The 12,665-nt window shown below is 44.8% G+C and overlaps 1 protein-coding gene across 1 annotated transcript in view; it reads right to left on the bottom strand.

The window, feature by feature from the left end:
* PRKCH (protein kinase C, eta) overlaps window positions 1-12,665 on the bottom strand; it is a gene marked incomplete at its 5' end in the record, with an annotated part of 119,521 nt that overhangs the window by 14,142 nt on the left and 92,714 nt on the right. Inside the window, 2 exons of the mRNA XM_009866673.1 lie at window positions 5,125-5,313; window positions 6,274-6,412. Of these exons, the coding sequence (XP_009864975.1) occupies window positions 5,125-5,313; window positions 6,274-6,412 (328 nt within the window). The remainder of the gene's footprint in view (window positions 1-5,124; window positions 5,314-6,273; window positions 6,413-12,665) is intronic.

The following is a 12,665-nucleotide window of genomic DNA, read 5'->3' as shown; positions in this document are numbered from 1 at the left end:
GGGTGGGGGGGTGAGTGTATGTTAGACGTCAGCAGTGTTGTCGCAGCGCAGAGAGCACCAGGGTATCCGGAGCGGGGAAGTGAACTCGGTGACACAAGGCAGCAGACAGTTCACTAAACCAGAGTATTTGCCTTTTTGAGTCAGCACCACTTCCAGGCTATTGTTCTCTAGAAAAACAGATCATCTTCAGGTTTTTCTTTTGCATCCTTGGCACTGTACTGCTGATGTCATTTTTCTGCAAAATGCGGGTCATGTTTGCTCTCAGCTGAGCTCCCCCACCTTTCAATCCTCCTCACTCTGTGCACTAATCCTCTGGCATTTGGATTCCCCTGTAGTGTTCCACCTGCGTTGGGAAGGAGTTCAGGCTGCTAAAACCACCGGAAATTTTTTCTGCACCTTCCTCTTTTCTTGTCTGGTGTTTATTTTTGCACACAAAAAACACTTGGAGGGGAACATAATAATTTTTTCCCAGTCTCTTAACTCCAGTAGCCTTTTATTCAAACTGCGTGGTTTTAACCAGCTGGAGTGAGACCAGGCTTTATTCTTATTTGCATCCCCAAAATATACAGCTACAGGCAAGGCTGTCCAAGCCTCACTTTTGGAAGGAGCATTTCAGATAGGCCAGAAATGTTTTAGAGCTCACATTAAGACTGGACGTTGGCACATAAATGCCAAGAGACACCCTTGGCTTCATCAGGCTCAGCTGTGACAGGAGTTCAGAAGTTCAGGGTGCAGAAGGCTGATCAATGCTAACACTTTCCTGGGGAGGTGCTGCTTTCTAGCCCCTGCTGTTACCTGGCTCAGAGTGAAAATGTAGAAGCTGCAATTGCTCAGCCAAGTTTCCAAGCCTTTGGGCCAACCATTGCTACTTCTTATCATCAGTCCATGGAGCGACTTAATAGGTTTAGCCCTTCTCTCCTCATCTGAAACCAGACTTGGAAAGGAAAATCCCTGCAGCTTTCCTTGTGAATTTGCTTCCCATTACACCATCAACTTTTGAGACCCAGTTTTCACTTTGTCCCTTCATTCTCCCCTTCAGCTAAGCCTGACTGTGAACAAGACAGCGTGATTGAATTGCATTTAAAAGAGTCACACACCAAGCAAGTGAAACATGCTGCCAAGATATCACCCTGCTTACGGGAAACGAGAGGATTGTATTTCATTTTGCAGTTCACTCATCTGACTCTCAAAGCCTCTGTCTGCCTGGAAAGCCACGCCCTTTGCTCAAGCACTTTTTGCTAGCGATAATTTATAAATTCAGAACATGGACATGCTGTAACAAAGCAAACTCCAGCTGCATTCTCACTGTAAATGATACGGTGTGGCATCTCTGCTCTCTGCATGCTCACAAAGTTTCTCTTTCACAGTTTCTTTATCATCAGACACTGGTGACTACCTCTATCACCTGACGGCAAAAAATATTGAAAGATTTTTTTTACAGACACAAACCCAATTGCTTCTCTGGCATAAACTCCCTGTGACTGCATTCAGGTAAGGCTACGAAGAAACCTTTTTGGGTAGGGGATCAAAACCAAAGCAAAACTTAAGTTTAGAATGAGCTGAAGTGGTCTGAATCCATTCAGCAGAAATTCTCCTTTTCTGCACTTTTTTTTAATCCCACAAGCAAATCCATGCCCAGTTCAACTTGCTCACTCCAAGTAGGGGAAACTTCAGTTTGAGCCCTCTCCACTTGATGTGAACCATCAGTATCTAAATTTCCCAGTGACACACTCAGATGAGGTAAGGTACACGAGTGAGACTTTCTAATACCCTGTGTTCTTGGAGGACTGACTCCAGCAAAACCTTGCTAAGTTACACTGATTTAGCTCTGCCCTACTCTCTCCCCACCTCTTTAGGGAAGATTTAAAAAAACGCAAACAAACAAACAACAAAACATTAAAATGTGAAATAGACAAAACTTTCTTTTTCTAGAGAACAAATATTTTTGCTTCCAATTTCAAACAAGGTCCCACTGCACTGAGATTGTTTTTGTTTTCCTTGGTTCCTGTACTCAAAAACACTGCAGGAACACTCAGCGACCTAAATGAATGTATTCTGGCTATTATCAGGAAACTGCAACAGGATGCAACCAGCAGAAATTGCGTGATTTCTGATGGGGGGAAATTGGTGAAGCACAATTATGGTAAATGAAAGCAAGACAAAATAACACCATCTGTCAAATGGGTCCTGAAACATATTATCCTCATTTACAATGAAACTCTTCATGAAGTCAAATGGATCAAGTGCTTTCTAAAGCTAGATATATCAATTTGTAGAGCATCTCTAAGCACCTCCACCTAAATGCATCTTCTGGCAGGAGAATTTGATTTTTGTTTCAGAGCTTTGTGCCACTCAAGACTAAGCAAAATCTCACTAGCCCTGTTCAAGGTTAGAGGCCAGAACTTTCAGTGAGGGGATAATACAGTTATTAAAGCTATTAAGGTCTTAGCATGCAATACAAAAGACCCCAGGTTTAATTCCCTGGTCTTCCACAGGCTTCTTGTGCCACGTAACCACTTATCCTCACTTATGTCACTGCGGTAGCTCAGTAATTTTCCAGAACTCTTGCAATCATAGGTTAGACAGCACTGCCGTAGCTGTAAATCCAGGAGCTCAAGTTCACTTTTTGTTTGAGGTAAACACAGTAGTGACTAGAAGATACTCACGTAGTAATAATGCTGTATTTAAGAGAATTAATGTTAGCATCAGAAGTCCATAAGAAAAAAAAAATCTAGTGCCTTCCTTCATAAAATAGCCACAATGGAACAACTCTGTTACACTGACACCTAAAAATACTGACCAAACATTATCAGTACACGGCAAATACAACACCTCAGCAGTGACCGCTTTTGTTATCATTCAAAAGAAATCAAAGTGCATGGGTTTTTTCCATTTTTATCTAGAGCCCCAGACAATCTCACGACAGGGTGTTTCCTTCCTGTTAAAGCCAACATGCTCTGACGCCTCTAAAAACTCAGCATAAGGAAGAGAGGAGGAAATGAGAAGCCCTTCTAGTAAACAGCTCTTGATCCCAGAAGCACCTGCTGTGAAGTTGCAGAAATTCAGGCTGTAGTGAACGATCATCAGTGCCGTAAAATAAGATGCAAAAGTCACCTCCAGGTAGCAGCCACCCAGGGAACAGAAACACTGAACAACCACAGGTCCAGTAAAAATTTCAGTTGCAACTTCCCACTAGTTAATCACAAGGCTCCTGGTTCATGCCTCAAATTTCAGCCTTTTTCCCAAAGTAGACACAGCATAGTGCTTTCCTCGAGCAACACATGTTCATTTCAGAGAGGCAGTTTTGCTTCCATTTGAGTTTCACCAGCAGACAAGCAGAGCAGATGGGGAGGAGACCTTTGTCAAGCAAGGAACCAGCAATTGCTAAGTTAACTGTGCAGTTTTGGAGACTTTCAGTTGATCTCTACTTAAACTCTTAGTTCTCTCCTCGGTGCTGGCCCTCTTTCTCCAGTGCTGCTTTCATCATGCTGCTTGCCTGCTAATCACAAAAGGGACTCACTGCTGGAAGCTGGTCACCGAACGTGGGCTAAAACAGCCTGGGGTGTTTGCAGCTTGCACTGGCTGTTTCTGTGAGGTTCCTATCAGAATCAGGAAAACAAGCATTTCATCAAGAGGTTAGAAGAGAAATCATATTTTATTATACCCTGAAATTCCTGTTACGACGAGCATCTACCTGACCACATTTTACCTGCAACAAAGCCACTCTGCTGTTGTCACTGCAGAAGAGGAATTCTCAGACACTCAAGAGTCCTAATCCAACAACACGAATACTGCTCCAGAAGCTGCTGTGAGTTTGAACTTCACTTTTTTTTTTTTTTTCTCAATTTTAAATATGCTTCAGGTTATTTCCAAAACCCAAGGGGGCTTTCAGCACAACAAATAATCACTCTCGAGCAAAACCTGTGATTTCGAAGCACAACTCTGCCTCTTCAGGAAGTGGATTTTTTTTTTCTCAGTTGATTTCTGTGGAATTTATTAGATGCATTTTCAGTTACAGAAATTAGTCGCTCAGTTCATACACAACAGAAACCTTTCAGCAGAAAACTTCCAGATTCTCACTACTAAAGATTTGATGAAAACAAACTCTCCTCTTTCCTTTAAATGGTCCCATCAATTAATTTCTCTGAGTCAGTGCTGCACAAGTTACTATGAATTACTACCTTACTCAACTATTTCTTAGATCCTCTATTACCACAATATTTAGTCATGTTCAGTCTTAAATGCATCTTTGTTCACAGTGCTTTTGCAAGGAAAGGGAATACTCTGATCCTTCTCTCTCCAAAGGGTGCTTAGAGATATCAAATGATTCGTTCAGAGCAGGAAGAAGTCAGCAGCAGAACAGTCAAGTTAGGTCTCCCGATTCTTAAGTTAACACCGTCATCATTTAATCACCTTTTCATTCATTACAACAAAGCCAGGCAGCCCCAGTGCACTAGGCACTGTTTGTTACATGCACAACCTGAAATCTTTAAAAGCTTAATTCCCACGTCACAGGCAAAGATGTGAGACATATGAGAAAGAGCTCCTGAGAAAATTCAGGAGCACATCGTAGAACAAGGACTAAGTGTAGCCAGCAACAGCTCTCCTCAAACTGTTTCCTGCTCATCCTCATTTTTTTTTCCCCAAAACACATGCAAATCAAAAACCTGTCTTCATCTGCAGGTAGACAGCAATCCCTGGCTGAGGGTTGGTATTGCCAACAGTCAGAACGAAGGATTATCATGAAGACTTCACTTTGTCACCCCAGTCGCATGGAAATCATACGGTCACTGCTGATTAAATACTTTGCATACCTGCTGCTTCTGTTCTGGAAGATGACCATATGCTGTAAATCATTAAGTCAGCAGGGGAATGCCCAGACACACAGACATGCACACACTTTGCTTGCTTTTTGAACCGCATAAAGGACATAACTATGCAAACACACCTAAGTGTGGCAGGATTTTTTTTTTTTTATTTACCCTTCAATTCAAGATAAGAAAAGGGTCAGGGTCACGGTAACTGCGATTTCTGAGCACCCATACCCCAGCCCTGTTTTCTTTCACTAGATTTAGGCTGAAAAACGCCAGGACAGAGAGCAAACAAACGGCCAAAGGAACTCACTGCTTTGAGGATTGCCACTGCGTCCTGCTGGAGCCACGTTGGGTAGACGACTTCATCGTTCAGAATGGCCTCGAAGAGGTCGTCTTCATTCTCCGCCTCGAAGGGCGCGTGGCCACACAGCATCTCGTACAGCAGCACGCCCATAGCCCACCAGTCTACATCTGGGCCATACAGCATCTCCTGCAGGATCTGAAAAAGTGATGGAAAAGAAATATCAACTCTGAAGCTTCTTAAACTGAACAGGGGGGGAAAAAAAAGATTTGGAAACATTAACGCAGAAGTTTTCACTACGTTCTAACAGCACTCTCTGCTAGGCTGGCTGGACGTCCAGGAACTTACAGGTAATCTCAAACAGGGAATTCCCAGATCAGCACAAAGGTACGTTGGGTGCATTAAACAAGGGCTGAACTAGCTTGGTTGCTCACAGGGACACCTGGGAAACAAGTCCTTAGAAATGACGCTAGGGCTTTGCAGGAGGAGAAGGGGCATTTCAGGAAAACTGGCTGAGCCCCAGAAGCAGCAAAGCAGCCGTGTGGGGGGGTTGACACCACCTTTTCCTTGCCCCTGTGAAGAGAATGCTTACCCGGCTCCAACAGCCTGGCTTTCGGCTGGAGAGGGGAAGGAGCATGAGTGTGTGAGAAAGGCACAAACATCAACCACAGACAAAAATTCAATTGTGTTAAAGAAGGATCTGAAACCCTGTCAGAACTTCTGTCAGCATCTGGAGGGCAGCTGTTCCTTGAAGAGGTGTTTATTAATTTTGTAGTGAGATTGGGGAATGGCAGGGAATGGGAGGAGGTAGAAAAAGGAACTGGGAAATGAGGGAGAACTCAATCTCCTTTCAAATCAAACTGGGCCACTATCTGAATTTCTCTCAAGATTTTTGCAGCTGTGCTTCCATTTTTCACCTCATGTTTCCTAAAAATAAAATAGGCTTATTGTGGTGCCTTCAGCAGCCCGAAGGTTTACTCAGGCTTTGCTTGCATAAGGCACTGATAAAATAAGTATACATTTAGAAAAAAACTTTGCACCTGGCAGTCAAATGAGGTGTAGCTAAAGACACCAGAGAGTACACCTGCTGTTCCAAAGCTAACCTACACTTCCCACATCGTGACCAATTTTTCAAGGCCAAAGAAAGGTTTCCCATACCTCTGGAGCGATGTAGTCTGGTGTGCCACAGAAGGTGGCTGTGGTAATGCCATCGTGAATGCCCTCTTTACACATCCCAAAGTCTGCCAGTTTGCAGTGACCCTCGTGGTCCAGTAGCACGTTGTCAAGCTTCAAGTCCCTGCAACGAGAATCATTCACCAAGTCACTACGTGCTTGAAGCAGCCCCAGCACAAGCAGAGGCAGCATCTCAGGTCTCAGAAGTTTAACCTGTAAACCGGACAAGCCCCATCACCATAAAAAAATAAGTCATGCAGGAGGGGTTTTCTTTTGGTTCATATCTTACAAAAGGGAGTGAGAAACTAACATCATTCTGCCGAACTACATTTAACACGGGCAGGTGCCACACGAGCTTGCCCACATGGCTTTCCAAACAAACCACAAGCCCAGCTGGCAGAGCTCCTGCTCATTCAGCTCCGGGACTCACTGGAGCAGAGGCTGCCAGAGCTGTCAAATTGCGTAACGGCGTTATGATGCAGCAAAACGCACCACACGGGACATGCTCTGATTCAGCAGAGCCATGCCGGAAACATGCAGCCAAAGCCTCTTCAGAGGGGGCGCAGGTTTCCTCTTCTCCTGAAGTGCAGGGGGGTTAAGTCCCGGACTTCCCTGTATCAGGGCAAGCCTGACTCATAAACCCCGCCTGGAACATTATCCAAGCTGAGAAGAAACAAAACTCCGTGCTGACACCACACCACATGGGCAAGGTGAATCTTCAGCCAGCACAGGATGCCTTCACCATAAGGCAAAATCTTGAAGTCCTCCCAGATGCATCAATTCCAGCAGGACCGCACTAATGGAAGAAGCAAATGTCTCCCCCCTGGTGCTCACTAGGGTGGGGACCTCCTTGTCACTGTCACAAGAGACCCATGGCCAAATGCAATGCTCTACAAGCTGCAGAAAGGCACATTTTCCAATACGTCACCTTCTAACAGCCTGGGAGCTCCTCATCAGAAGCAGAGCTGCCAGAATGACAAGAGCCCTAACAAAGCTTATCAGCCTGCCTGACCTTCAGGTTGCCTCAGGGAACAGTCTGCAGTCAGCAGTGCTGCCCATGACCACGAAAGCAGAGGGTTATCTGTAGACTTAGGCAACGTCTTCCTAAAAATACATACCAGCTCGTAGCACCTTTACTTTTCAGCTGCCAGACAAGCTCTAGGCACCATCACAATCGGAGAAAAGGAGCTCTGATGGGAGCTCTGTGCCGTACAAATACGTCACAGTTCATTCTTTTGAACTAACTCAGATATTGGCCCAAGAGTTGCATAGAGCCCTCACAGAAGCTCTGAGGCAGGGAAGTATCAATCATCGCCGTTTCACTGAGATGGAGGACATCTCAGAGACCTAGGCAAAGTCACTTTCAAGGTCATTCAGATGCCCAGAAAAAGATCAAACAGCTAAGTATATTTGAAGGTCTCAGGGCCCCTTCACAAAATCTGACCGGGAACTTGATCCGCTTTGCCCCCTGGTAGGACATTGCATTTCCCTGGCAAGGGGAGCAATGGGGAAAGGGGTCATGGGCATCTCCATGTCACTATGAAAACCTATGGGTGAGCTCAGCTTGAACCTGCTCATCCTCCATCTATGATCTTAAAGTGAAAATTAGGTGCTCTGTTGTGCATTGGTATTTCCACAGCTCTCCCCACCACTAGTTAAGCCTCTCTGGAGCTTGATACAGCTCTCCCTCAATCAGAGCCACATCCTGTCCTAAAGAAGAAAAAGTATTATTTGCTTTCTCATCTGTTCAGAAAAGGCTAAGTGCAGAGGTTAAGAAATTTGCCCATATCCCCCAGAGCCAAGACTGAACACCAGCTTCCTGAATTCCAGCTCCAGATCTTAATCGCAACATCACACATCCTCTCTCTTCAACTTTCTCATGGCATAGCAACAGAAGCCAGCGAAAAGCCCTCTGCAATGATGCTGCCCTTCCCAGCAGGGCCACCAGTGAAATTTGGATGCTGAGGACAGTGCTCCTGCCTGTCTTACGCTGCAGTGTTTGCTCTGGGTGGGATGCTCAGCAGAAGACACTTATTTTTCTCCTTCTGAGAATCAAAAGGAGCTGCTAAGGCATGCGGGAAAAGGCTCATCCTGGGAAGGCTTTGGGAGAGCACAGTGAGAGGTATTGTATGTGCTCGCCCATGACAGTACGCCTTCAGCCGCCGTTTACAGCCAAAGCTCCTGTTGCTCTTCCCTGTGGTTCCTGGCAGAGCAGGGAAGCCCTCTGAGCATGAAGGCAGGCCTTGTTTCCAGGAATCTGTAATGCACAGTTTATTCTTGTCCTGGTTTTAAATGCAGCATTTCCTGGCCAGGCCTTACTGTTGGAGATGCTCCTAAAGATGCAACTGGAAGAGAAGTTTTGGTTAGCTTGCTTGGAGGTCCCTTATAACCCTCCTCCCACTCCCCAAAACATCCGCCACGTCCTGGTGTGTTTTGGGAATACCTCGAAATATACCTTCCTTTCATCTGAGCCGGCAGAAATACAGTCCTGTACATCGAGTGTGGAGGTCACCGTCCCTCATGGAGAGCCTGAGGAGCAAGACACAGCTACGAGGCAGGAGCAGCTCTGCAGATCAGATCACCAGGCATCCTGCCTCTTCTCAGTCTCTGTCCCACAGTACATGCTGCAGGCGGCTGAAATCCCTGCTAGCTGCAGAGTGCACCATCCTCATTACAGCACCGATACAGCGGGAGCTTTTGCAGGTGCAAGAGCACTCTGCGCTTGCTGCGTCCTCCCAGAGAGCCTCTGCATACGTAATTGCCATGAAATTTAAACTGTCTGCCTTTCGCTGAGCCAGTACAGTTTCAACCACACAAGGCAAACCTCCAGCCCTTTGGCTTCTCTACATTGCACGTTAAACCCATTAAAAGCGCCTGTTGCCTCCTGCAGTTGGGATAGTGGCTTCTCCTGACTTCTTTCCAGCAACATGAAATCAAAAACTTGCATTTTCTATTTTCACATATCCTCTAATGTAACATTAATCTGCTCTCACTTGCTCAGGCGCTCTGCCTACGTGCAGATCCTTTGAGAAGAGGACCTCCCGTGACCAAAGGAGACTTCTCAGCGCTCTTTGCTGGGCAAGGCCACAGAGAATGGCCCCGCACATCCCTCTCGGAGCAGGTCTCGTGGGCCAGCACAGCAGCAAGCTCAGGCATGCGGCACGTCTGGAGCCTGCTCTCTCCAGCTCCCCCACAAAATAATTCCCTGGGAAAGTTGTGGTTTGATCTCACATCTGAGCGTTTGTCTCAAGTGATCCCAGAAGGTGTAAGCTCTATATTCGCTTCTCGACGTTGACAGGTCTCCCAGCGCGCCATACCCCGTGAACCAGCACAGCCACATGAGAGGAAAAACACTGACAGCTTCCCGAGATTTACAAGGAGCTCTTCATTTTCACAGCACAGATTCCGAGAAGCTGATGAAACTGGAAGTCGTCCAGCTCAGAAAGCCCAAATCTACCTCATTTCCTTAATACTTGCATTTTCCATTCAATATTTTTAGCAGTTCAATGAAGCAGTAACGGCCGAGAGGTTTTCTGAGGGCTGCGTTTTCTAAGGTACGGCTGAGGTTCTGCCTTTCACTGGCAAACCTCCTCTGGAAAAGAGGCTTCACCCAACTCAGAAAGGCAGCCTTTGTCCTCACAGACAGCTACAGCGTATCGGCTTAACGGCCTCGGTTTAGTCTAGACCCAGAAAAAATGACAAAATGAGCTGCTTCAGCGTCACTTGCTGGAAGAGGTGTTCTTCACACATCTGCTGTTTAACATCAGCAAAAAAAAAATAAAATTACAATTGCAGATGATCCAGTCCTTCTCTGAAACATCTGTCAAATACAATTTCCCTGCACCAGGGAGTTCTGCCAGTGAAGAGGTGTTATACACGTACCTGCCACTTGCTCTACTCCCATTATCTCTCTCCTGACGTAGAAAATGCATTTGAAAGGATGAAGTTTTGGGGTTTTTTTCCCCTCTTTTGGTTTTACCACCCCATGTCGTGAGGGCTGTGCACGTAGTAAGGATCTTCTTCACAGAAGTAGGGGTGACAGAAATTGGCTTCTTTTTTTGGTTCAGCCTTTGATTCAAGGTTCTCCCAGGTTTGGTAACCCCAAAGGCCCAGTTTAAAGTTCATAAAAGGCTGGTGTTCCCATCTCAAGGTAAATCATTTAGTCATGAAAGATGTAGATAGAGCAGCGGGAGCTAGTCACAAATGGATGTGTGACTAATGTAAAACTCCAGTCAGATTTTTAAAAAAAAAAAAAACAAAAAACCACAATTAAAAATAAAATACCCAGGCCTGGGATTAGCTAAATGAGTAATTTTGGCATTTCTGAAAGGGAAAAATTCTGCTTTTTCAAGTCTTCCGCATGCAAGCCCATTTAAACGCTCCTTAGAAACTCCTTTGGGTAAGCAAATGTGCGTTCAAACCCTCTTTGCAAGCAGGCAATAGAGTTTGATTTTTCTCCACCTTTTCTGCTGAAGTCATTGTCCTTCACGGAAATACTGAATCTCTGTCACAATTGAGGAAAATGTGTTTCTATGGCCTGCTCTGGTAGCCAAAGCAATATATGTTTCCAACTAAGGCTCCAGTGAAACTGTAGTTATTTTTTGCAAAATGAAGCATCTCCATCAGAGGAGGACAAAAGACCTACAACCTACAGAATAGCACAGTTGGTAAGATACTTATTGTAGAGGCAGGATCTTTCAAGTTGGATTTTTCAAGGTCCAAATACACTGGACAACGGATTTAAAAATAATATTTTGATTAAATAAGGAGAACAGACAGAGCTTTCAGTTTTATGTAAAGCCCTAAATTCTCATGTAAAGCTAATACAGTTTCCCATTTTCCTTTGCATTCATTAATAACAGACAAACAAAAATATTTTTAGTTGAAACCAACACTCTCTGGAGTGTTGCAAAAAACATATCATTGCTTTAAAAACGTCCTAACAATTGTTTTGGGCCCACAGAATCTGAAGCAATTTTCTGACTCTCTTTCCACATCAAATTTTGGAGACTCAGTTATCAAACTCAGATGATAATTATTTTCATGATTTGATTCCCACCAGTTTTGGACTAAGGACCTCCACATTTTGTTCCCATGATTTGGAAATTAAGGCTATTTCCAATCCTTTGTGCCTTGTGTTGTAGAGAACTTGATTAAAAATTCCTTCTTAGAAAATGGTTCACATCTCCCACATTTTATTAATAACAATCAAGCATTACTTATTTTTATGGTCAAGGACATTTTTATAACCAGAAACTCACAGCATCGAGGAAGAGTTAAGCAAATTTCCTCAGCAGTGTCAGCAGGCAGCAGTAAATACAGGCTAAAAAGATACCTGCAGTATATTCTGCCAGAGCTAAGTCATAAAAACCCAGGCTGGGCTGCTGCTACCTGCTTAGTTGCTACCACATCTTTAGGGTAGGGAGAAATACTGAAATCACAAATAAAAAACCTTTGAAAAATGGAAGCCACAAAGCAGAGATCGGAAAAGGATCAAGCTGCTTCAAGCTAGAGAGAGACAGTTTGAGATCCTGAGATTTGCTGCCAAATAAAAGGACGACCTGTTGCTCCTTGGCAGCCTCAGAAGCCTCCTCTAATTCGCCTCCTGTTGTACTTTAAAAGGGAAAATCAGGATAGCTGGAGCTCACAGAGGGGCCTCTTTTGGGTGCAGAACCAAGAAAAGAACCAGAGGTAAGACCCAGTGCTGTTACACAGCAAATAACAAGTGTGTAACCAGTATGTAACTTACACCACTTGGGGCTGACACGCTGAGATGGAAAGCGTTGCTTTATGCACCCACAGCTTCACCATGCGATCCCTAAACCCCGTGGGATTTAATCCACATTCTCTGTCTTCCCAGGCACTGCACGATGTAACATCGAAACACAGCTGAGGAACTGCAAAACATAACTTCAACTCCTTGTTTCCTTGAAAAAAGTTCCTTCCAATTTCCAAATCACTCCTGAAGTGTAAAGCTGTTCAGACCACCAGCACCCATGAAGACAGCTTGACCACAGCCGGTGTACTGCAACATAACGGGACCGAACAGGAAGGTGTCTCCAGATATTTGTAATTCAGAATTACCAAAGAGTAGGAATGAAATACAGCAAGGTGCCCTCCCACACTGCCCTAACAAACAGAACTTGTTTTTCCAAAGCTGACCACACTTAAGCATTTAGGGACTGTAAATACAGCCATGACGGCTCCAGACCAAACTTCTCGCATTTCTCAGAAACAAAGCAAAAGCAGAAGCGTGACATAAGGATTCAAGAATCCAACTCAGACCCAGGATAAGTGGTTATGACGTGTGAAACTCCACTGCAAATTAAGTCTCATTGCTAGGCCATATGACAGGAGACAGCCGCCTGTCCTTGCCA

This window comes from Apaloderma vittatum, unplaced genomic scaffold, assembly GCF_000703405.1.
Source record: "Apaloderma vittatum isolate BGI_N311 unplaced genomic scaffold, ASM70340v1 scaffold13603, whole genome shotgun sequence".
In the NCBI taxonomy this organism is placed as follows: Eukaryota; Metazoa; Chordata; class Aves; order Trogoniformes; family Trogonidae; genus Apaloderma; species Apaloderma vittatum.
The sequence above is the reverse complement of the archived record's forward strand: the minus strand, read 5'-3'. Positions and strand labels throughout refer to the sequence as shown.